Source organism: Prionailurus bengalensis, chromosome E1 (genome assembly GCF_016509475.1).
Source record: "Prionailurus bengalensis isolate Pbe53 chromosome E1, Fcat_Pben_1.1_paternal_pri, whole genome shotgun sequence".
Lineage (NCBI taxonomy): Eukaryota > Metazoa > Chordata > Mammalia > Carnivora > Felidae > Prionailurus > Prionailurus bengalensis.
In genome coordinates this window covers 47,057,649-47,079,471 of record NC_057347.1, presented here as the reverse complement: position 1 = coordinate 47,079,471, position 21,823 = coordinate 47,057,649, and the positions used below count along the sequence as shown (strand labels likewise).

The window sequence follows — 21,823 nt, the reverse complement described above, 5'->3', positions numbered from 1 at the left end:
CCCGCATGAGTCGGTGGGTAGAACAGCTCAAATAAAGATTCTGGTGCAGACCATCATAACTCTGATCCCCGTGGAGAAAATGAAATTAGACTCCATTTAGACCACATCTGGCCTAATGATGTTCAGTACCTCCTGGGGCCAAAAAAATATTCCCAAACGAGCCTAGATTGCAAAGAGAGATTAGATATCAGGGCGAGTCTGGTAATAATCTGGATTGTAAAGTGCCAGAAGCTTCTAAAGAAGGGATGGTTTGGGTTTTCAGTTCCGGAAGCTCTTGATGAAGTAAATAAACACGCTTCAGCTGAGACCAGTTCAGGTTATGCCTGCGTTTTGGGGCCTTCTTATCAGATCAGTTGTAATTTAGGGAGACCTAGGGAACCGGTGAGAAGGTTTCAGTGACCATATCCACTGAAGTCCAAGGCCGGGTTTCCCAGTCTCGGCAACGCGCCATTGGGAGGTCTGGTCCCGGCCAGTGGATCAAGAGGACATGATTCAAACTGTGCCACCATTCCAGAAGAGAGACTCTTAAAATTTTTTTTTTTTTATTGATGTTTATTTATCTTTGAGAGAGAGAAAGAGACAGAGTGCAAGAGGGGGAGGGACAGAGAGAGAGGGAAACATAGAATCCGAAACAGGCTCCAGGCTCCCAGCTGTCAGCACAGAGCCTGACACCGGGCTCGAACCCACGAACTGTGAGATCATGACCTGAGCCAGAGTTGGACACTTAACCAACTGAGCCACCCAGGCCCCCCCTCCAGAAGAGAGACTCTTGTTTGACACCTGGGAGTGAGTTTGAGTGACAGACTTCTCCTTAGAATTGGAGGCTGTGTGACAGTATACATCATGAAAGTGACAGCAGCAGTGGGGACTAATTTAATTCCATTTTCCTTTGCAGCCCTGATAAATCATTGCCACGGGGAAAAATAAATTTTACTTCCTCAGACAAAAATGATTTGAATAATGATGTGCTCTGGGGAAAGTGGGGGCTGAGAGAAAGTCTGTTAGTGGGATTAAAATATTTGAATATTGTATCATGGAACTTTCTGCCAATGCCTCCTGCCCCCGGCCCGGTAAATGGCTTGTAGTGAGAGGTTTTCCTTCCTAGACTAATTGAAGAATCCTATAAAGTGGCATCAGCCCTCTTGGCTGAATGTTGTGGGGTTTTTTTAGGGCGTCGCTTTGGAAAAGGCAGCTTTTTCCAGTGCTTCGTATCCTGGATGCGTTGGTGGGTGAAACACCTGAGCTAAAGATTCTAGGGGCTTGAAGTCCTGACCACGTACAAATAGGAAAGGTCTTGGCGTGGATAGAAAATTGCTGGCGCTTTTCAGCCAGTCTCCTTCCAGGAAAGGGTTGTCGAATGGGGATGTGGTTCTTCTGGGAGGCTTTCTAAGCGACCTGGGGTCTGAGTTATGGAGGGAGGGGGCTGGGGCCCCAGAGTGCCATGCCTCAGGAGCCTAATGCGTATGGGGAGGGGTTCCGCCCCCAGCGTAGACAGTGGAGAATGGGCTCTGATGCTTGTAGGGAGACCTAGGTACTTGATCTTGGTCCGAGCTAGAGAATGCCTAGCTTTCTTTGGGGGAGATTCTACAATGCTGTTCCAGTCCATTCTGTTCCAGTCCATTAACAGCCCAGGGAAGCCACCTGCCCGTGAGTAGAAGCCGTGTCTTCCTACACCACCTGCTGACACGCATCGCTCTGGGCTCTGGGGCAGAAAGCAGGGAGCCCCGGGGGGAGTTGTGCTCGTGCCCATTTCCTGCAAAGCAAGCCCAGCGCGATTTTCCCACCCTGCACGTCAACCCTGGTTGCCCTGCTGCTTCCGCGACAGAAAGGATAAATCAAAGGCAAAAGCTATAAAAACCCCCGTCAGGAAGCAGCTCGTTCCTTTCAAGCAGTGTGAACGTAAGGTAAATGAGCAGTGACTGCAGACCTGATTTTATGGGAGTGAGACGTTGTGCGGGAGAGCGGCAAGAAAAATCGCGATGCGGGGCAGAAAATGCTCCTGCCCACGCCGCCCAGCCCACCGGAGAGCGGTGGCCCTCTGTCTGACACCCCCCCAACTTCGGGGAAGCCTTGGGTCCCCCATTTGATTTGGCCCTGATGAGCCGCCCGGAGCTTTGGGGTAGGTCCGGCTGGCCACTGAAAATACATATTTGTCTTTAAAAAAAAAAACAAAAAGGGGGTCCTGGACACTGTCAGAAATAAGAGAAACAATTCGAGAAGACATGCGAGGTGCACAGTATTTTTCTGGCTCGGGTTGTCGTTTAAACTCCATGTCCGAGAGAGGGTGGGGTTTGGGGTTCTGTTAGCTTGATGGCCCCGTTTTCTTGGAATTCACAACTGCCCCATAGTGTTATCGTCAACATGGGGGCCTTCAGGAGCTCAGAGTCTGTGTCCTCTCGGGGTCTGATGTCCGGCTAGGCCCAGAGTCCCAGACCCTTGAGCTGGAAGCCCCAGGATGGGAAAGGAACAAAATGGGGTGGGGGCCAGGGAGGCGCCTGGGGGGCTCAGTCTGTTGAGCTTCTGACTCTTAATTTCAGCTCAGGTCATGATCTCATGGTTCATGAGTTTGAGCCCTGCATCGGGCTCTGTGCTGACCGTGCAGAGCCTGCTTGGGATTGTCTCTCTCTCTCTCTCTCTCTCTCTCTCAATCTCTGCCCTTCCCTTCCAAAATAAATAAATAAATAAACTTAAAAAAAAACTAAAACAAAATGGTAGCATCCGGAAAGACACAAAGCCCCCAGGTATAGTGCTGGGGACGGGGGCAGGGAGGTAGAATAAAATCATGCAGACATATTTAAGGAATACAGGGTACTATATGTTTAAATATAGCATTTACAGAATTCTCTGGGCCTGTACTGCTGTAGAGTTGGCCCCTGAAGGAAAACAAAGCCAGATAAAACTAAACAAAACTCAATGAGTCTTTGGTGTACAAAAGGTCTTGAGACCTGTGCCCCTGGGTTTTCTTTGTTTTAAGAATTTGTTTTCTGCTAATGGCTGCGCGGGTTCCTGCTCCAGGGAAAGGCTCCATCACTGTATCCTTTCCAGTGGCTGCCTTAACAGATCCCCACACACGGGGTGGCTTCAAACAACGCAGATTTGTCCTGTCTCGATTCTGGAGGCCAGAAGTCTGAAATCAAGGTGTGGGCAGTGCTGATTGCCCCTGGGGGCTCCGCGGGAGAGGCTGTCCTGTGCCTCCCTTCCAGCTTCTGGTGTCTGAGGCAATCCATGGCTCGTGGCTACGTCACTCCTGTCTCCAGCTCTGTCTTCACCTGGCTTCTCCCCCTCTGTGTATACCTGTCTCTAAATCTCCCTCTCCTTCCTCTTACGAGGACACTAGTGCCTGGAGTGAGGGCCTAGCCTAGATCCAACGGGATTCCATCTTGAGATCCTTAATTACCTACAAAAGGCCTGCTTTCACATAAGGTTAAGTTCACAGGTGCTGGCGGTTAGGACGTGGCTACATCTTTGGAGGGGACACAAGTCCCCCAACTCCAACCACCAAGGGGCTACGTTTTGTTATTCTTCATATCTCTAAAATCATTACTGTCTGTCATTTTAGTTCGTTTTTAAAACATCGCCCTTGTGGATTGCTGAGCTGACCCCCGGCCCTGACATTTGCCTCCGTCTCCCTCCCTATTCGGTCTTAAACATCCTGTCCGACCACTTCCTCCCAATGACTCCTAGGAGACCAAGGCCAGGCTGGCCAAACCCTCCCAACGGTGCACCTTCCAGGCACTGAAACCTCATGTCCTTGTAGATCAGGTCAAAGAAGACAGGCTAACAATCGTATGAGGTTCCCCATCCCCACACCCAGGCTGCCATCTGCCTCCCCACATTTTAAGAGCATATGAAGGGGCCTCTGGGTGGCTCAGTCGGTTGTGCATCCGACTTTGGCTCAGGTCCTGATCTCGTGGTTCGTGAGTTCAAGCCCTGCATGGGTCTCTCTGCTGTCAGTGTAGCTCCTGCTTTGGATCCTCTGTCACCCTTCTCTCTGCCCCTCCCCCGCTTGTGCGCGCCGTCTCGCTCTCTCAAAGATAAAAAATAAACATTAAAAAAAAAAAGAGCATATGAATATGCACAGAAAAGGGTGAACTATGGTGAAAACCAGAGGGATGGGGAAGAGATGACCCGTGGAGAGAAGGGCTGTCTAGGCATGCCTCCACTTTCTCTGGCAGTTTATCCAGAAAGGTGTGGGAGCACGTGAGATTCTGGACAGACTCTTTCTAATTGTCTTTTTTTTTTTTTTCCCCCCTTTCCTCTTAGCAAACTGCCCAGCTGGGCTAGAGCTGTTGTTCCCAAAATATTTTACGTTACAGAGAAGGCTTGGAACTATTATCCCTACACGATTACAGGTAAGTCCGTTTTACAACCGGCACGTCACCTGTAGCAAGAGAACGTAGTGCGGTAGTCAGATTTCACTGATTCAGGGTTTATTATCCAAGCAGGGACTGTGAGAGCCCCGTAGTATCTGTCTCTTCACCATTTGCCTTCGTCCTTTGAGATCAGTGCTCTTCCTAGTGGGGGCTGGTAGGAATTGAACTAAACCATTCCAGCTTGCTTCGTAAAGTGATTTTATTAAATAGCTAGTGGAGAAGGAACGTGAAAGGTTTTTTGTTGTTGTTGTTGTTGTTTTTTTTAGTAATATGTCTAGAGTTTTCACGATCCCTATTTCTCCCTATTTCCTCCGTAGTCCCCAAGTAATTTGGGGATGTGGTTTGTAAATAAACAAGTTTGTTTACTTTGATTTGTTTTACAGCTTCTCCCAAAACGTTGACTATAATTTCTGTCAAAGGTTCTATTGGGTCTCTCTGCCCCAACTACTTCCTCTGCAGTTGGATAATATGATAATTATAAGATCACTTTCCCTTTTACTTGGAATGGGATGATAATAAACTCTGTGTTGATTCTGAACTAGAAACTGTGCTCCCACATTTGGAAGGTTTGGTTCCTGTCCCTCAAACACGAAAATTCAAGACCCTACTTGAATATCATAACAGGCTCTTCTTACTGGTTATAAAAGCTGCTTTTCCACTTAAAAGATTTCCTTTGTGGTTAATGAAATGCTCCACTGAAATTATTAGTCTTTAATTCTGCTTTTATAATGCCAGCTCTCTGGTTTTTAATTAGCCACAAACCTATAGGCTAATTGAACCTTGTCTTACAGTCCTTATCTGCCCAACCACAGAAGTATCATCTGTAAGAGTTTCATGAGCAAACATGGAGATATTTATGAAAGTTCAGTTTTTGGAAGGTTTCTTTAACATATTTTTAATAATTATAATTCACCAGTATTTGTTAGTTCTGCGGTTTTATAAGCCGTGTGGTTGCATATAAGCATGGTCTAAATCATCATTTTGTCTCTCTTTTTTCTTTTCCCTCTTGCCCAAATGAACATCCGGGACCAGAATACACAGTAAGTGTCGTTTAATCATTTTTAAATAGTCAGTTTAAGAACAGTGGAGTAATTGGAACTTCCTGTGTCTTTCTCATTGTACCACGTAATAAAAAAATAGGGGAATAATTCAAATCAGAAATATTTAAATGTAGGCTATTACATAGCTGTATGTAATGCAATAACTCGCATGTTCTCATTTGTTCAAGAATATGAATGTTAATTTGAAATGCCTTGATATTCACCTTACATAATTAACTTTTGCTTGTATTTTTAAATAGCTTGACTGCTCTACTGGTGATCGTTCAATGTAATAGAGCAGTTGCCAGAAATGCAATATTAAAGTGATGATAATAGCTGTTGACAGAAGGCGGGGCTGATACCTAAAGGCTGTGATCTGATCACTTATTGGAGAACCTCGTAACTAGAAAGACGTTCATTCAGATTATTTTCCTCTGAGCTCTGGATTAGGCAGTCTTGATGGCTTGATGAAAATCATTTGATTTCTTCCTGCCCTAAGGGCCTCTAAAATCATTACTGAGTTAGCATTAAAAAAGGAGACCCTATAGTATCACCGTGTTACCGCGTTTTCATTTGGATCATTTTCCTCAACAACCAACAGGTCAGGTTGTCATAATAAAAGAATGGGGGCTTGCCGGTGTGGCTCAGTCAGTTGAGCATCCAACTCTCGATCCCAGCTCAGGTCTTGATCTCAGGGTCGTGAGTTCAAGCTCCGCACTGGGCTCTCTCTGGGCGTGAAGCCTACTTAAAAAAAAAAAAAAGAAAAGAAAAGAAAAAAGAAAATGGTTAACTGAGCTATAGTGGAGTTGAGTTTTTGGTCTTAATCAAAACAATCAAAGGAAAGAGACCTGGTGAGAGGGAAGTGGAGGAAAATGATTCATTGTGTCCTTGGCAAGAGCACAGTGCTTTGCACATAATGAATGCTCAATAAATAGTTATTGAATGGCAGAAGGAAGGCGAAGACAGATGGATCATCTCCTCAGGCAGAGGAGAAGGGTCACTGGTTTTGGAGTCAGGTAGGCCTGAGTGTCCTCTGGCTCTGGCTTTGCCACCTTCCTGCCCAAAGTTCTTAAGCACGTGACCCCAGTTGCCAGTTTTTTAAACTTATATGACTCTATGACTATATTCTCACCGGTCCTTTGCAAAAGGAAAAAAATAGTATCCAAAGTTGTTAATAAAATTAAATTTATTCCACTTAAAGTTTCCTTTAGGAGAATAAATCACATCCCTTATTCTTGGGTATTAAAATGTCTTTCCTTGGGCCACCTGGGTGGCTCAGTCGCTTAAGCATCTGACCCTTGATCTCAGCTCAGGTCTTCAGAGCCTTGAGTTCAAGTGCAGCATTGGGCTCCATGCTGGGTGTAAAGCCTATTTAAAAAAAATTTAGAGGGGCGCCTGGGTGGCGCAGTCGGTTAAGCGTCCGACTTCAGCCAGGTCACGATCTCGCGGTCCGAGAGTTCGAGCCCCGCGTCGGGCTCTGGGCTGATGGCTCAGAGCCTGGAGCCTGCCTCCGATTCTGTGTCTCCCTCTCTCTCTGCCCCTCCCCCGTTCATGCTCTGTTTCTCTCTGTCTCAAAAATAAATAAATGTTAAAAAAAAATTTTTTTTTAATTTAGATTAAAAAAATTTTAGATAAAAAAATTTAGATAAAAAGATAATAAAATATATTTCCTTTTACGAAATGATAGGAATGTATATACCATTTCTTCCCTAATGTCTGTGAAAAGGCAATTCTTTGGCAAAATACAAATATTACATTTTAGAAGTAAGCAGCTTAACTTCTCTGAACCGGTTTCTTCATCTCTAAAATTGGACTAAACCCTCTTCCATAGAGCCATTAATAGAAGGATTCAGTGATTTAACATGGGGATCAGAAGACTTTTTTTTTTTTAATGATTTTATTTATTTTTGAGAGAGAGAGAGCATGTGTGGGGGAGGTTCACAGAGAGAGGAGGACCAAGGATCTACAGCAGGCTCTGTGCTGTCAGCACAGAGCCCAACGCGAGGCTCGAGCTCACAAACTGTGAGATCATGACCTGAGCCCAAGTTGGACGCTCAACCCACTGAGCCACCCAGGCGCCCCTAGAAGACGTTTTCTGTAAAGGGTCATATAGTAAATATTTTCTGCTTGGGGGGCCAGCTTCCGTCACTGTGAAGGCAGCCATGGACAATATGTAAAAGATGTTGACCTGGTTGAATTTCCTCGGACAGCAGGCCCAGTTGGGTCCCAGGCTATAGTTTGCCAACCCCTGATGTATACAATGGTTAGCACGTTGCCTGTACATAGCAGGCAATTAAATGGTTCCCCACCAACACTATCCCCAGTTCCATGGCTGCTAGCAATTGAACCGCCTCTAAGAGGAATGCTTGGGTATCTTTTGAGTCTTGCTTCTGTTAACAGTTGTGCAAGTTACCTCCCTCTAAACCTCCATTTCATCATCTGTAAGCGGGGAAAATGTAGTTAACTATCTCATAAGGGCGATACGAAGATTATATTAAGTAATCTAACGTGAAATCTTAGCCCAGTCTTTGGTGCATGGTGAATGCTCGCTAAATGTTCAATGCTAGAAGCTGCCATCATCACAATGGAAGTCCTATGGGCGAATAAATGGGAATACATCTTGGTGCCCTTCAATGCAGACTGGGCTCCAGTTCTTAGACCGGATGGGGCTAATTGTCTAGGATATTATTTGATTTTATTGATATCTGATGTTATCCTTTTTCCTGCTTCTCCGAAAGCTTGTACATGGACTTTTTCACTTGAAATGTGATCAGTAGTTACAGGGACAAAAGAATTCATGTCCCTATAACTATGCAAAGGCAGTTATTTGCTCAGCGAGCTTTAGAATTAGGTCACCTTGACTTGACCCAAAACTCATGGCACTTATTCCCCCAGAAGCCAATGACCATACCATGAAATGTGGGGGTGATTCATGGAGAAATGAAGTCTGAAAAATGTTTGACATCACGTTCAGTTTTTAAGAATATACATTAGAGGACTTTGGTTCTGAAAACGGGATGCATCAGAATGAAGACCACAGCTCCTGACAAAGCCATTCCCGTGGGGGCGCACCTCCTATGAAAAGCTTTCTGGCCAGCCCCCATTACGTGGACTCGGTCTCCTATGCTGACCTCTGCACAGGCCACGGCGGATTTCTCAGGGGTCGTGGCCTTTCCTTCTGTCTAGCTTCTGCCCCACGGGACTCTTGTAGGTCTTTTTTTTTTTTTTTTTTTAATGTTTATTTATTTTTGAGGGAGAGAGAGACAGACAAAGCACGAGCAGGGGAGGGGCAGAGAGAGAGGAGAGACACAGAATCTGAAGCAGGCTCCAGGCTCCGAGCAGTCAGCACAGAGCCCTGACACGGGGTTTGAACTCATGAACCGCGAGATCATGACCTGAGCCGAAGTCGGACACTTAACTGACTGAGCCCCCGGGTGCCCCAGCTGTAGTTCTGATCACACAGCTCAGACTTTCAAAGGATCACGTTATTTTATTTCTATTTGAGAAAACTTTTGGGATAAAACATAAAGAAGTTAGTTATAGTTGTATAGGCTCATACTCACCCCCTTCTGTTTGACTCGATGTATTGCTTGATCTTTTCCAGGGCCCTTATTTTTTTTATTTATTTATTTTTTTGTCAGTTCCCCCCTAACGGTACCCCCAATCCTTGGGGTAGTCGATTAGGCCTGCTGAAACAAAGTACCACAAAATAACAGAAATTCATCTTCTCGTGGTTCTGGAAGCTTAGAAGTCTGAATCAGTGGTTGGCTGCGCCATGCTCCCTCTGAAGCCTTATAGGGGCAGAATTCTTTGCCTCTTTCCAGGTTCTGATGGCCTCAGGAGTTCCTTGACTTGTGGCTGCATAACTACAGTCTCTGCCTCCGTCTTCACATGGCATCTTCTCCCTGTGTGTGTGTGTCTGTGCCTTCACCTGGTGTCCTCCTTCCTGTGTCTCCTCTTACCAGTTCACCAGTCCTGAGGTGACTGGGTGGCCCAGTCAGTTGAGCGTCCGACTTCAGCCCAGGTCATGATCTCATGGTTCGTGGGTTCGAGCCCCACATTGGCAGAACCTGTTTGGGATTCTCTGTCTCCTTATCTCTCTGCCCCTCCCCTCCTCTCAAAAATAAACATTAAAAAAAAAGAGAGAGAGAGAGAGAGACCAGTCCTGTTGGATTAAGGACCTGCCCTACTTCATCTTATTATAAATAATTCCATCTGCAGCAGCCTTAAATCCAAATCAGATTACATGGTGAGGAACCCAGGTTAGGACTTAAGCACATATCTGGATCGTGGGGCGGTAGGGTGGGCTGGGACACACACACACACACACACACACTTCAACCCATAGCACCATCTTTCAGTTTTAGACCAACAATCATTTATTAAACACCGACAGTGTATAAAACATCATGCTAGTAGGTTCCATTGAGTAGCTCCTGTCCTTTGGGGAGCCACGATCTTGTGGGGGAAAAGCTAGACATTCCAGTGGCAGCCATCAGCAAGGCACAGGGTTTTCTGGAGGCAAAATGGGACAGGCCATCATTCAGCCCAGAGGGCAGGCTGACACCAGACCTGCCCACTGAGCTGGATGAGCTCTGAGTGAGGCTGATGGCAGAAATTCAGACCAGAGGGCAGAATGCGTGGCACTGGGCCATCCAGGCAGACAAGCAGGTGCAAGGAGCAAAGGTGAAAAGAAGAGCCTTGGTCTCTGGACCGGGGCCCGGAGCTTGGTGTACAGGTAGGAGCAGGACATGGCCTTGATGGGGGACTTGATCATGAGATACGGGAGTGATAAAGTCGCCAGCTTTAGCAAGTAGAAATACAGAATGTCCTGTTGAATTTGACTTTTCAGATTAATCGCATATAGTTTTTAGTACTTCTCAAGTATTGCATGGAATATACTTCTACTGAAAGATTGCTCATCTTCTGTTTTTTTTCTGGCAACCCTATGGGAGGGGGGACAGCACTGGGGCAGAGCTCATGTCAGAGACTTAAGGACAAAAGTCAGGTTATAAGGACAGGGGCACATTGGTGGGCCAGAAGAAAAGGAGGAGAGGGAACTGTATAACTCGGCAGCTTGTCCTAAAGTTAACCTGCCACCTTAACCCGAAGGCCAATCCAGTGGCCTGTCAGAACAACTTAAGTACTTCCTGCCTCAGGTAGGTTTGGCTCAGGAAGTGAAATGGATTAAAGGGGGCGGGGCTTGGGAAGATTAGAGGAGAGCAGATGAGTGTAGGACTGTCAATATTTCAAGGAATATGTGTGCTAAGGGTTGTGGTTGAAGCACAGAGCGTTGTAGAAAGGCGAGAGAAATTTTGCCTGGAAGAAATAGGGAAGATTTCCTGGAGAAGGCGGGATTTGAGCTGGACCTTGGGAATAGTAGAAGTCCTACCTGCAGACACCCGCTGTGTCTTCGTCAGTTCAGGCTGCATAACAAAAAACACCATGCACAGGGTGGCTTCAACAACAGACATTTACTTCTCACAGCTCTGGAGGCTGGGAAAGTCCAAGATCGAGGTAGCAGCTGATTCAGTTCCTGGAGAACAAGCCCTCCTCCTACTATGGCTTCATAGAACTGGGAAAAACAGAAAGCCAGCCCTGATCTCTTCTTATGAGGGCACTTATCCCATTGTGAGGGCCCCACCCTCATGGCCTCATCTAAACCTCATCACCTCTCCAAGGCCCTACCTCCAAATGCCATCACATTGGAGGTGAAGGTTTCAAATATAAATATGGGATGGTGAGGTGTGGGGGCAGGGTGGGGGGGGGGGGCAGTCCGGAGCATGCACACTCCAGGCCCAGTGGGTAAGTGACATTGCTGGATCCTGGAAGCTTGGAGGCCAGGTCATGGTGGCTTTGAATGTCACGTGAGGTCTGTATTTAACTCTCTACAGGAGGCCACATTGTTCCTGGCTAGTTCACTTTGATTTTCCATCCTAAACATAGCACAGGTTTTCTGTCTGCCTTCCCAGTGACTGGGGGTCTGGGTTTCTCCCTCTGGCTGCAGTGGTCATTCTGAAGTTGCCTCCCTCCCCTTGCCTCACACTCAGCCAAGTTCTCACGCTCTCTGCCCCGACAGTTCGGGAGGAAGAGCCCACTCTTCTCCCTGACTCCAGGCTCTGCTCCCTGGATTTATGACAGATGCTTTCAATTGTCTTCATCCTTTTTTCCTGTTTTAAATGCTTTTCCGTTGGCCTTTTTGTCCCCCAATCCTTTCATCCTAAATACCTCTTCTTGATGTCGTTTCAAGCCCATATTTCCTGCCTGTGCCCAAAGTTTTGCCCGGAGCAAAACTTCCCCAATGCCTGACTCTCCGCTGGGATCACCACACCCTGCCCTCCCTACCCTCCGGGGAGACACAGGGGCTCCTAATACCCTAGACCGCTCTCTGTTCTCATAGGATTAGCCCAGAGCAATGTTCATCTATTCCTAGGATCCCCTAGGTCCTCTGACTGTCCAGCCTATTACTGAGACCTCATGCTGCCCTCATTTGTGACAAAACCCAGACAAGAGAACTTTCTATTTAGGGTCATGTAAGGCTTCAACATTATCACAGTGATCAAAACATCAAAGCTTTTTCATCACTGTGTATGACTGAGTCGTTAGGATTACGTGGAAATGCCATGTGCCCAGGAAGTGGAAAAAATATCTTTAGCTTGGTTATAGGAAAAAGTCTTAATTACACAGTAAACAAAGACTAACACGATGACAATTTTCCAGAGGACGGACTATCTATCTAGCCCGTTCTTCAAAACCTGCCGGTTCTTCTGTAGTTTGTAAAGTCACAAAGGAAGGTGCCCGAAGAGACTGGCTGCCTTCCAAAGTCACTGATTTTGTTTCTCTTGAGCTAAAAAAAGGCGACACTGGACTACGAACACAGCTCAGCTGCATCAGTTCAGCCTTGGTCGTGATAAAGGGGAAAAAGTTTTTTCTCATTTGTACGAATTTGAAAACTGAAGCTTACAGTAATTTGATAGTGGTGACCCAGATACACAGTTACTATATATATTTGGGGGCCATGACCATCCCACTCCACCAAAATATCTTTTTTTTTTTTTTATTATTTATTTATTTAAAGATTTTAGTTTTTTAAAGTAGGCTCCACACCCAAGTGCAGAACCTGAACTCACAACCCTGAGATCAGGAGCTGCCTGCTCTACCGACTGAGCCAGCCAGGCTCCCCTCTGCCAAAATCTCTTTCAATAAGAATTTTCAGAAGAAGCAATGACAGATGGGAAGCCCCTTTGTACTAGTGAGAATGGCTTCTGTTGCCCAAGATGCAGAGGTGGTGAGCTGTCCCGTGTTCCTCCACGTTGTCGTTATTTAGTTGAAAAAGGTGGACAGGGTAAATTATAACAGACCAGGGAGAAGGAGATGACTCTTGAATGAGTAGCTCAAATGGTGTTGAGCCACAATGAGAGATGGGGTTGTTTGGGGTTGGTTCAGACCAGCCAGGGTAGAGAGTGGAGCCTGCTCACCGTTGAGAACGTATCATGAGTCACCCGAGGTGAACTCGGGCCATCTTCCCAGGAGTGGCAAGGGAGGCTGAGGTATTTTTCTGAAAGCAACTAACGGCTCTGGATAGGAACTTTCCTTGAAATCTTAGCCTCAGTAGATCCCCGATAATTGAAAGTGCTGATGGGTGCTTGTGTGTGCAGACCGATGATCTCCATGCCCATCAGGCTTTTCTTGAGCTCCCCATCCCCACCTTCCACTGAGTCCCAGCCAAGGGTCGTAGAAATCACTGAATTACATAACTAGGAAGTAGGTGCCAGTACAGAGAAAATACACTCAACGCCTGAACGCTAGGATTAGTCGTATTCAGACGGACATGAGAATACAATCTGGCCATCTCAACTAAGCTAAGAGAATGATGGTCCTTAAGTGTTCCTTCTCTGGAGTCATGGAGACAAGGGTAGGGATGGGGGTTAGATAGTTAGGAAATAACTTTTATCTCCACATCGCAATTAACCCTGAATATCCAGGGCAGAAGGTAATCGGGGTGATCAAAAAGAAACAGTCTTCCAGTTGGGGGCGCAGATGAGCAAGGCGGCACTTAGCCACGGGCCGGAGGAGGACCCTCCCAGAGAAAGAAAAGAAAAAAGTCAAGGGAGACATAGGTCATGACACAGGTCATAGACCATAAATAGTCGAGAGTCAGAATAGCCAAGTTCAGAAATCTTCAGGGGTCAAGAGATTTTAGGTGGAAAGAGTCTAAAACCACTTACACCTATCATTAAATTGTGCACAGCCAGTTAGGTTGGGCACTGGGTTATGCAAAGCTACAAAGCTTAAATTGTTGCAGGACTTGTCAGAGGCTTCACTTTTCTGCCATACATTGTGAATCTTCACGTGGGAGCTGCAGCACTTTCCACACTTATTTTCTCCTTGGGATCTTGGGTTTTGTAAGGACAGCCTTCTAAACCTTAGGGGAGCTCCAGAAACTTCTCTCAGGGTTAGAGCCATTATGCACCCACAAAGTAGGTCAGTGGATCAATTCTATTTCAGTAAATGTTGTTTTCTCTAAAATTTCAGTGAGTGGGGCGCCTGGGTGGCGCAGTCGGTTAAGCGTCCGACTTCAGCTCAGGTCACGATCTCACGGTCCGTGAGTTCGAGCCCCGCGTCGGGCTCTGGGCTGATGATGGCCCAGAGCCTGGAGCCTGCTTCCGATTCTGTGTTTCCCTCTCTCTCTGACCCTCCCCCGTTCATGCTCTGTCTCTGTCTCAAAAATAAATAAACGTTAAAAAAAAAAATTAAAAAAAAATAAATAAAATTTCAGTGAGTTAATACATTGCATAGTGATTACTGTTCCTCAAATACCAGTGGTTTGAAAGACTCCCAACAGTAATGACCTGTGAATTTCTTTCCAAATGGTGCCGTGTGACCCCACAGCAAAGGCAGCCCTGCACGGAGATGACAGTGACTTGTTTCCATTTCGAAAATGAACTGGTCATATAGGGTAGGGGGTAGCGGGGGGACCTTATTCACAGACCTAGTCAGTTGGTGCCTGGTGACTCAGGATCCTTGGAAAAGCAGTGTTCTTTGCCTGGTGGATCCCCTTTCCCATTTCCTCTGGCTGTTCCCAAGCTGTTCCTTGTACTTCAAAGAAAATTAATTCAGCCATCTTGGGGGAGAGGGCAGGCGATAAAACGGGCTTCTCTACCATAACGTTAACATTTTGAAATTGTTTGCATTTTTTAAAACACCGCTCAGAATGACTTTATACGGGTCAGTCATCAGAGAGAAAATACATGTTTCATAGAATCTTCCTTCTCTTTTGTTTTCTGTTTTCCACTTGTGGCACTGAAAAGTGGATTTCTCTTCTCTGGTTTATTAGTACCTATGGAATTGTGTTCGGTGTATGTTGGGGAGGGAAGAATAGTACAACTGCACAGATTTTGTGGGGCAGATTTCGTTGTGTAAAAATACAATAAATTGCCGGGGCGCCTGGGTGGCGCAGTCGGTTGAGCGTCCGACTTCAGCCAGGTCACGATCTCGCGGTCCGGGAGTTCGAGCCCCGCGTCGGGCTCTGGGCGGATGGCTCGGAGCCTGGAGCCTGTTTCCGATTCTGTGTCTCCCTCTCTCTCTGCCCCTCCCCCGTTCATGCTCTGTCTCTCTCTGTCCCCAAAATAAATAAACGTTGAAAAAAAATTTTTTTTTAATAAAAAAATTAAAAAAATACAATAAATTGCCTAAATTTGGTGATTAAAATTAAGTGAGTGCAAAATTGCCCCCGTGTTTTTGACCCTCTCACCACTAAGATAATCTCAACTATGTGGTATCTAACATCTTTTCAGTTCAGAATCTCAACATTGATCTTCTTTTTAAGAGTGAGTGCGATTTGTTGTTGTTGTTGTTGTTGTTGTTTTAATATATTTTTAAATAAGGAATGTGCCTGGTTTGGCTCAGAGGGGTGGTTCTTACAGTTTTTAATTGAGAAGGCTTGTCATAAAGTTTGCTATGCAGCCTGTGTATTTGGGGAGTTCCTCTGAGTCTTTCCCATCTCTATTATTTACGTGTAATTCTTTTTCATTGGATGTGTTCTGCCTGTCTCTTTAAATCCCTGTCCTGCCTTCATTGTGTGTAGCTATCAGTATTCACAGGCACCTTCTGCTTATTTCTCCGTGACAGGTCCAGCTTTAGACTGTATGAGCCTGAATTTAGTTTCCCTGCTCGATTTTCGTAGAGGCGCCAGGAGCAAACCATGCCCCATTGAGAAAACATACTTTCATTCATGTCTTCGCTGCCTCTCCCTCCTGGCCTTGCGTCTCCTGCAAGATGCTGTTACTCAGCTTGTCAGAGGACGGAAGAGGCTCCTGCGATGAATGAACTAATGAATGAACAGAGAGCCTCAGTGTAGGGTGCAAGCTGCTGAGTAGCCTCGCAGAGGCTGGGGACTGGAATACAGACAGATGTTTTCCTTCCACTCGGTCCCGTCCTCTCGTCCTCCCCCATTTCTCTTTCAGGCCCCACTGTTCTTCTTGGCCACCCTTTTCTTCCTGTGTAGCATATATTAGGGAAGTCACTCGGACTCATCGTCATCGTTATCCTTTACATGCAATCCCTTTCTCCTTCTCTTTGCTTTAAAAGTCTTCTTCTTGGGGCGCCTGGGTGGCTCAGTGGGTTAAGCGTCCGACCTCGGCCCAGGTCATGATCTCGCGGTTCTTGAGTTCGAGCCCCGCGTCGGGCTCTGTGCTGACAGCTCGGAGCCTGGAGCCTGCTTCTGATTCTGTGTCTCCCTCTCTCTCTCTGCCCGTGCCCCGCTCGTGCTCTGTTGCTCTCAATGTAAGAATAAACATTAAAAAAAATAATTTAAAATTCTTCTCTTCCTCCTCCTCCTCCTCCTCCTCCTCCTCCTCCTCCTCCTCCACCTGGGTTCCTCTTCTCAGTTTTCTGGAACTGTCATTGCAGTTTATTTTCCCAGTCACCCCATTGCATTGCCACCCACCCTATCTAGGTGTAAAGTCATACATGGCCCTCGGAACCCAAGAACCCAGTGGAAGCCCAGATAGCCCCCCTTCCTTCCTGTGCTCCTTTGCCTGCATGATGACTGCAATTCTGAGTAGATGGGAGGGACAGCTGGACATACACCTTCTTGAAACTGGTGTGTGTGGGGGCGCCTGGGTGGCGCAGTCGGTTAAGCGTCCGACTTCAGCCAGGTCACGATCTCGCGGTCCGGGAGTTCGAGCCCCGCATCGGGCTCTGGGCTGATGGCTCAGAGCCTGGAGCCTGTTTCCGATTCTGTGTCTCCCTCTCTCTCTGCCCCTCCCCCGTTCATGCTCTGTCTCTCTCTGTCCCAAAAATAAAAAAATAAAAACGTTGAAAAAAAAAATTTTAAAAAGAAACTGGTGTGTGTGTATGTGAAGGATCTCTGCCTAATAGAGGAGTTTATATATGTGACTGTGTGTGTATGTGTGTGTAAAACACTTTACAATTATGGGGCAAAATTTCAAACTGGAAGAGTAAAATTTCCTCATGAAGAGTAAAGGAAGGGGTGCCTGGATGGCTCAGTCGGTTGAGCATCCAACTCTTGATTTTGGCTCTGCTCATGCTCCCAGGGTCAAGGGATCAAGCCCCACGTCGGGCTACGTGCTGATCCTGGAATCTGCTTGGGATTCTCTCTCTCTCTTTCTCTCTGCCCCTCTCCTGCTCACGTGCAACCATGTGCGCTCGCTCTCTCTCACTCTCTAAAATTAATGAATTAATTAATAATTTAAAAAAAACAAAGAAAAGTATTTAAAAACGGAGTAAAGGAAGTTGAGAGGTACTTTAAGATCTAGATATCTATCAGCTGCCTTTACGTACAGATTGACCACCCATAGTCTCCTAGTTTACAAACAACACAGACTGCAGCCCCAGAGTCCAAAAAGACAGTAAATCCTAAATTCTAGACTTGATCTCATGAGCCCTGTGGCACATTCTCATGTAGGTCTCCTGCTGGTGAAACTTGAAAACATTTGCAGATTCATTTTTATTAATGATCCTATCTCAGGCTGAAATACCCTGTACGGCCTTGGAGTACATCTAATATGATAATATAGAATACAGTACCAGAGAATCAATGTCTTCAGGGGAATTCCATTAGAGTGAAGGTCAAGTCTATATTGAGTTTAATGTTCACGGATAGCAGGGGGACCCGTGTGCACGGAGACAGAACAAGATGGCCGGAGAGGAATGCATTGAGTTCCGGATAAAAGCTAAAAGGAAATGATCTTTTGAAAGCCTATAAACACTTCATCTACCCCACGCCAGCTTCTCAAGTCTTCCATTTAACAGTCTTGTCTTTGAGCCTCCTTGGAAGGTTTGTCCTCAGACGTGGAAGGATTCCGGCTGGTAACCGGCAATAAAACACTGCTATTGAGCTCAATCGTTGGTTCTCAAACTTTGCTTGTGTTGGTTCTGGAGGTTCCATGGACATGCCTCACCAGCCACCATGTCCCTACATAATGCTTTATTTGTAGAAAGAACCCTGGTGCCATTTAAAAAGCCGTGTGAACTCCAGGACTGTATCATCCCTGAGATCCTTCCTCATCCGTGAACAAGTATGATGGATGAGATGGGAACCACTTGAAGTAGCCATTTCCCAAACTTCCTTCACTTACACCTCCTCCATCTACTCAACCATGCTCTTTATAATATGCTCCCCTTTAGGTTAAAGTGGACTAAAATGAAGAGAATTTCTGGAATACCTTGCGATTTCCATTAGATCCCATATAGTTCCTTTGGGATCTCATTGACATATTTATTTACTTTTTTACTGCTTTGAATTTTTCTTTCCTACTGAAAAAGTAGATGTTTATTGTCAAATGCAAGCATTATAAAAATGTGTATCAGGGGGCGCCTGGGTGCTCCCCGGCTCAGTCGGTTGAGGATCTGACTTCGGCTCATGTCATGATCTCACCATTTGAGTGAGTTCGAGCCCCACCTCAGGCTCTGTGCTGACAGCTCAGAGCCTGGAGCCTGCTTTGGATTCTGGGTCTCCCTCTCTCTTGCCCACCCCCCACTTACACTCTGTCTCTCTCTCTCTCTCTCTTTCAAAAATAAATATTAAAAAAATTAAAACATAAAAATATAAAAATGTATATGAAGGCAGATAAAAGGGGCTCGTGATTTCTGCTGATCTCCATGAGAATATTTTGGTGTCTGTTTCTCCATGTTTTCTGTGCATATACTAACATGCTTTTTTTTTTTCTTTAAGCATGTTTCTGTTTTCTTTTTACAAAAATGGATCATCCTGTCTTAACACTTTACATTTTAATGGCTTTAGAGTTCACCGTAACGTACTTAACCAACCCTCTGTTGGTGGTCTTTGGATTGTTTCCATGTCTTTTCTAAAAGTAGATGTTTATCGTAAAATACAACAGCAATGCGATAATGAATGTTTTTTTTCTTCGTAATATTTTTTACACTTGAGAATTTCTGCCCTTCCTTGAGTCCCGAGCAGGGTTTTGAAAGTACTTCACAGCGGGAATCAACTTAAGCCATCATATTTAAAATCAATTTTTGAAAATGATTGTATTTGAAAGGTACTAGGATATTTTGGCATTTGAAGGGATATCACTGTGAATTTCTTCGGTGAATAATTACTTCCCCAGTTTATCTTTCTTTTATTTTTAACGTTTATTTATTTATTTATTTTGAGAGGGGGCGGGGAGGAGCAGAGAGAGAGAGGAAGAGAGAGAATCCAAAGCAGGCTCTGTGCTGACAGCACAGAGCCCAATGCAGGGCTCAATCCCACAAACTGTGAGATTGTGCCCTGCGCTGAAATCCAGAGTCGGACACTTGACCGACTGAGCCACCCGGGCGCCCCTCAATTTACCTTTTGAGTAAACAGTTGTTTTCTTCTTCGGGCTTGTTTGAAGTAGGACACATCTATCATTTGGCAGATGTACACACACACACACACACACACACACACACACACACACACATTTTCTTTGTTCTCAGGGGCCACAGGACAAACTGAAAAGCAAAGCCTCTGCCTTAGTCACCATCACCCCTGACCGAGTGCTCAACTCCACTCGAAGCACTCGTGTGCTTTCCCAGTGCTCAAGAGGCAGCAGAATGTAGGGTCACAAGCACGAACTTCCTTGCCTGACAGCTTGAGCTGAATCTCAGCTCCATCATGTAAATGTTCCATGATTTGGGGCATATGACTTAACCTTTCCGTGCTTTGGTTTCTTATCTCTAAAATGGGGGTAATGATAGTACATCCCTCATCGAGTCGTACGAGGGTGAAGAGTTAATAACAGAATTATTATAGATCAAATACTTGGAATAATGCCATATTATGGTCATCGTTACCTCATATTTTGGTCACCATTACCTCAGTGTTGGGTCATGTCTGTCTCAGCATGGGCATAAAGCATGCTGACTGTGGTTACCCTGCATCATCATTTTGACCCAAAGATATACCAAAACTTCCCAAGGTGAAGAAACACCTGGGCAGTAAGTAATAAATGTTGGAAAGGATGTAGACAACCTGGAACCCTCATATCGGGAATGTAAAATGGTATACTCGATTTGGAAAACCACCTGACAGTTCCTCAAAAGGTTAAATGGAGGGGCGCCTGGGTGGCTCAGTCGGTTAGGCGTCCGACTTCGGCTCAGGTCACGATCTCGCGATCCGTGGGTTCAAGCCCCGCATCGGGCTCTGTGCTGACTGCTCAGAGCCTGGAGCCTGTTTCGGATTCTGTGTCTCCCTCTCTCTCTGCCCCTCCCCCGTTCATGCTGTGTCTCTCTCTGCCTCAAAAATAAATAAACGTTAAAAAAAATATATTTAAAAAAAAAAAGGTTAAACGGAGGGGTGGCTGGGTGGCTCAGTTAGTTGAGCATATGACTTTGGCTGAGGTCATGATCTCACAGTTCCTGGGTTCGAGCCCCACCCTGAGCTCCGCACTTACAATGCAGAGTCTGCTTGGGATTCTCTCTCTCTCTCTCTCTCTCTCTCTCTCTCCCCCCCCCCACCTCATCTCTCTCCCATCTCTCTGCCCCTCCCCCACGGCACGAGTTCTCTCTCTCTTTTACTCTCTCAAAAATAAATAAAGATTAAAATTTTTTAAAAAGAACTATACTGTGAGAGAGAATATGATTTTCACTTTCCTTTGTAAAGTGATGTAGGGTGGGATTACTACCCTTTAGCTCATGGTTTTCATGGGTGCTGTGGGCGTCTATAGCATGACAGGAATGGCGATCCTCTACCTGCATGGTGCTCATTCTTCCAGAAGTTTTGTCACCGCACGCTTCCGAAGGGCAGCCCCCCGGAGAGCCTCAGACTTGACTCCCCTGCCTGGGTCTCTGCAGCCACCATTTGCTCTCTCTGTGCACGTGTGGGGACTGCAGAAAGGGTTTTCAGCACCACCCAGAAGCTAGCTACGAAATTCCCATGGGCTTGCCCCTTTCTCTTTAAGACTTGCTTACATTTAGTTTTCTTCTCGTAAGTGTTTCTGATTGCCATAGCAACCCTAATCAATCACTGGACTAAAAATAGCCCTTTCATTTTTCCAAAGCGTGTCTGTAGTGAATTGAAAATTCAGCCCTGCCGTGCATTTTGCATAGGCTGCTTTCGTTTCCCGACACTGAACCTGGGAGTTGCTTGGTCTGGAAAATTATTCTTGCAGAAGCCGAGGGAGGTACTCTGCTTGTTTTTCCTGGCATTCTTTTTCCCCAACTGCAGATTCTCTCGTCACTTCCAAAAGATACAAGCACATGCGTTCAAATGTTCGACAAAGAACCATCACCTTCGTGCACATTCAGCTTTAGGTGCTAGAGATTTCACAGGTACCCGGCGATCTCCTTGGCTGCCGTTGCGTTAGGAAGGCAAATGAAAGATGTGTAGATACTGGGTACAAAGGAAGCTTGGTCACAGCGGGAGCAGATGACAGCAGCCCTACTGAGACTCTTCTGGCTCCGGAGGATCTAAGCTAGCAAATCAAAGTGGAGATGACGGCAGAACTCTGCCTCGTTTCTCTGATTTCTCCGTGACACTGCTACTATTTTTACGGGGTTAGGGGCAAAACAGACCCTGGGTGTAAGAAAGTGAATATTTGTTACAGTTCTCCTGGCCAAGCTGTTTTTCTAGTCAAGAAGAGAAAGGGAGAAAGAGAGTTTTCGTGAGAAAGAAGATTCCAGATCTTGAAAGGGCCCAGGAGAGGAAGGAGAGCAGGGAGGGGCTGAAATGACTCATGGTGTCCCCCAGGCTCCAAGGGGATTAGGGCATTTTATTGCCTGTCTCCCTGCCTCATCTTACTACCCTAGAGTCACTGCCCCAATCTTCTGCCTGTAAGCAGGGTCATCTCGTGGGGCCCCCGGGGCTCCCAAATGCTGTTTTGTGATGCTATTTTTCAACTCGCCTGAACCTCAGTTTTTGTAATAAGGCTGAGTGAACGCGCAGGCGTAGAGGCTTTACAT

The 21,823-nt window shown here is 46.0% G+C and overlaps 1 protein-coding gene across 7 annotated transcripts in view; it reads left to right on the top strand.

The window, feature by feature from the left end:
- Positions 1 to 21,823, top strand: part of PITPNC1 (phosphatidylinositol transfer protein cytoplasmic 1) — a 274,075-nt gene that overhangs the window by 152,273 nt on the left and 99,979 nt on the right. For all 7 annotated transcript variants that reach the window (XM_043585056.1, XM_043585059.1, XM_043585058.1 and 4 more), the window contains 2 exons: positions 4,264 to 4,352; positions 5,406 to 5,413. In XM_043585056.1, the coding sequence (XP_043440991.1) occupies positions 4,264 to 4,352; positions 5,406 to 5,413 (97 nt within the window). The remainder of the gene's footprint in view (positions 1 to 4,263; positions 4,353 to 5,405; positions 5,414 to 21,823) is intronic.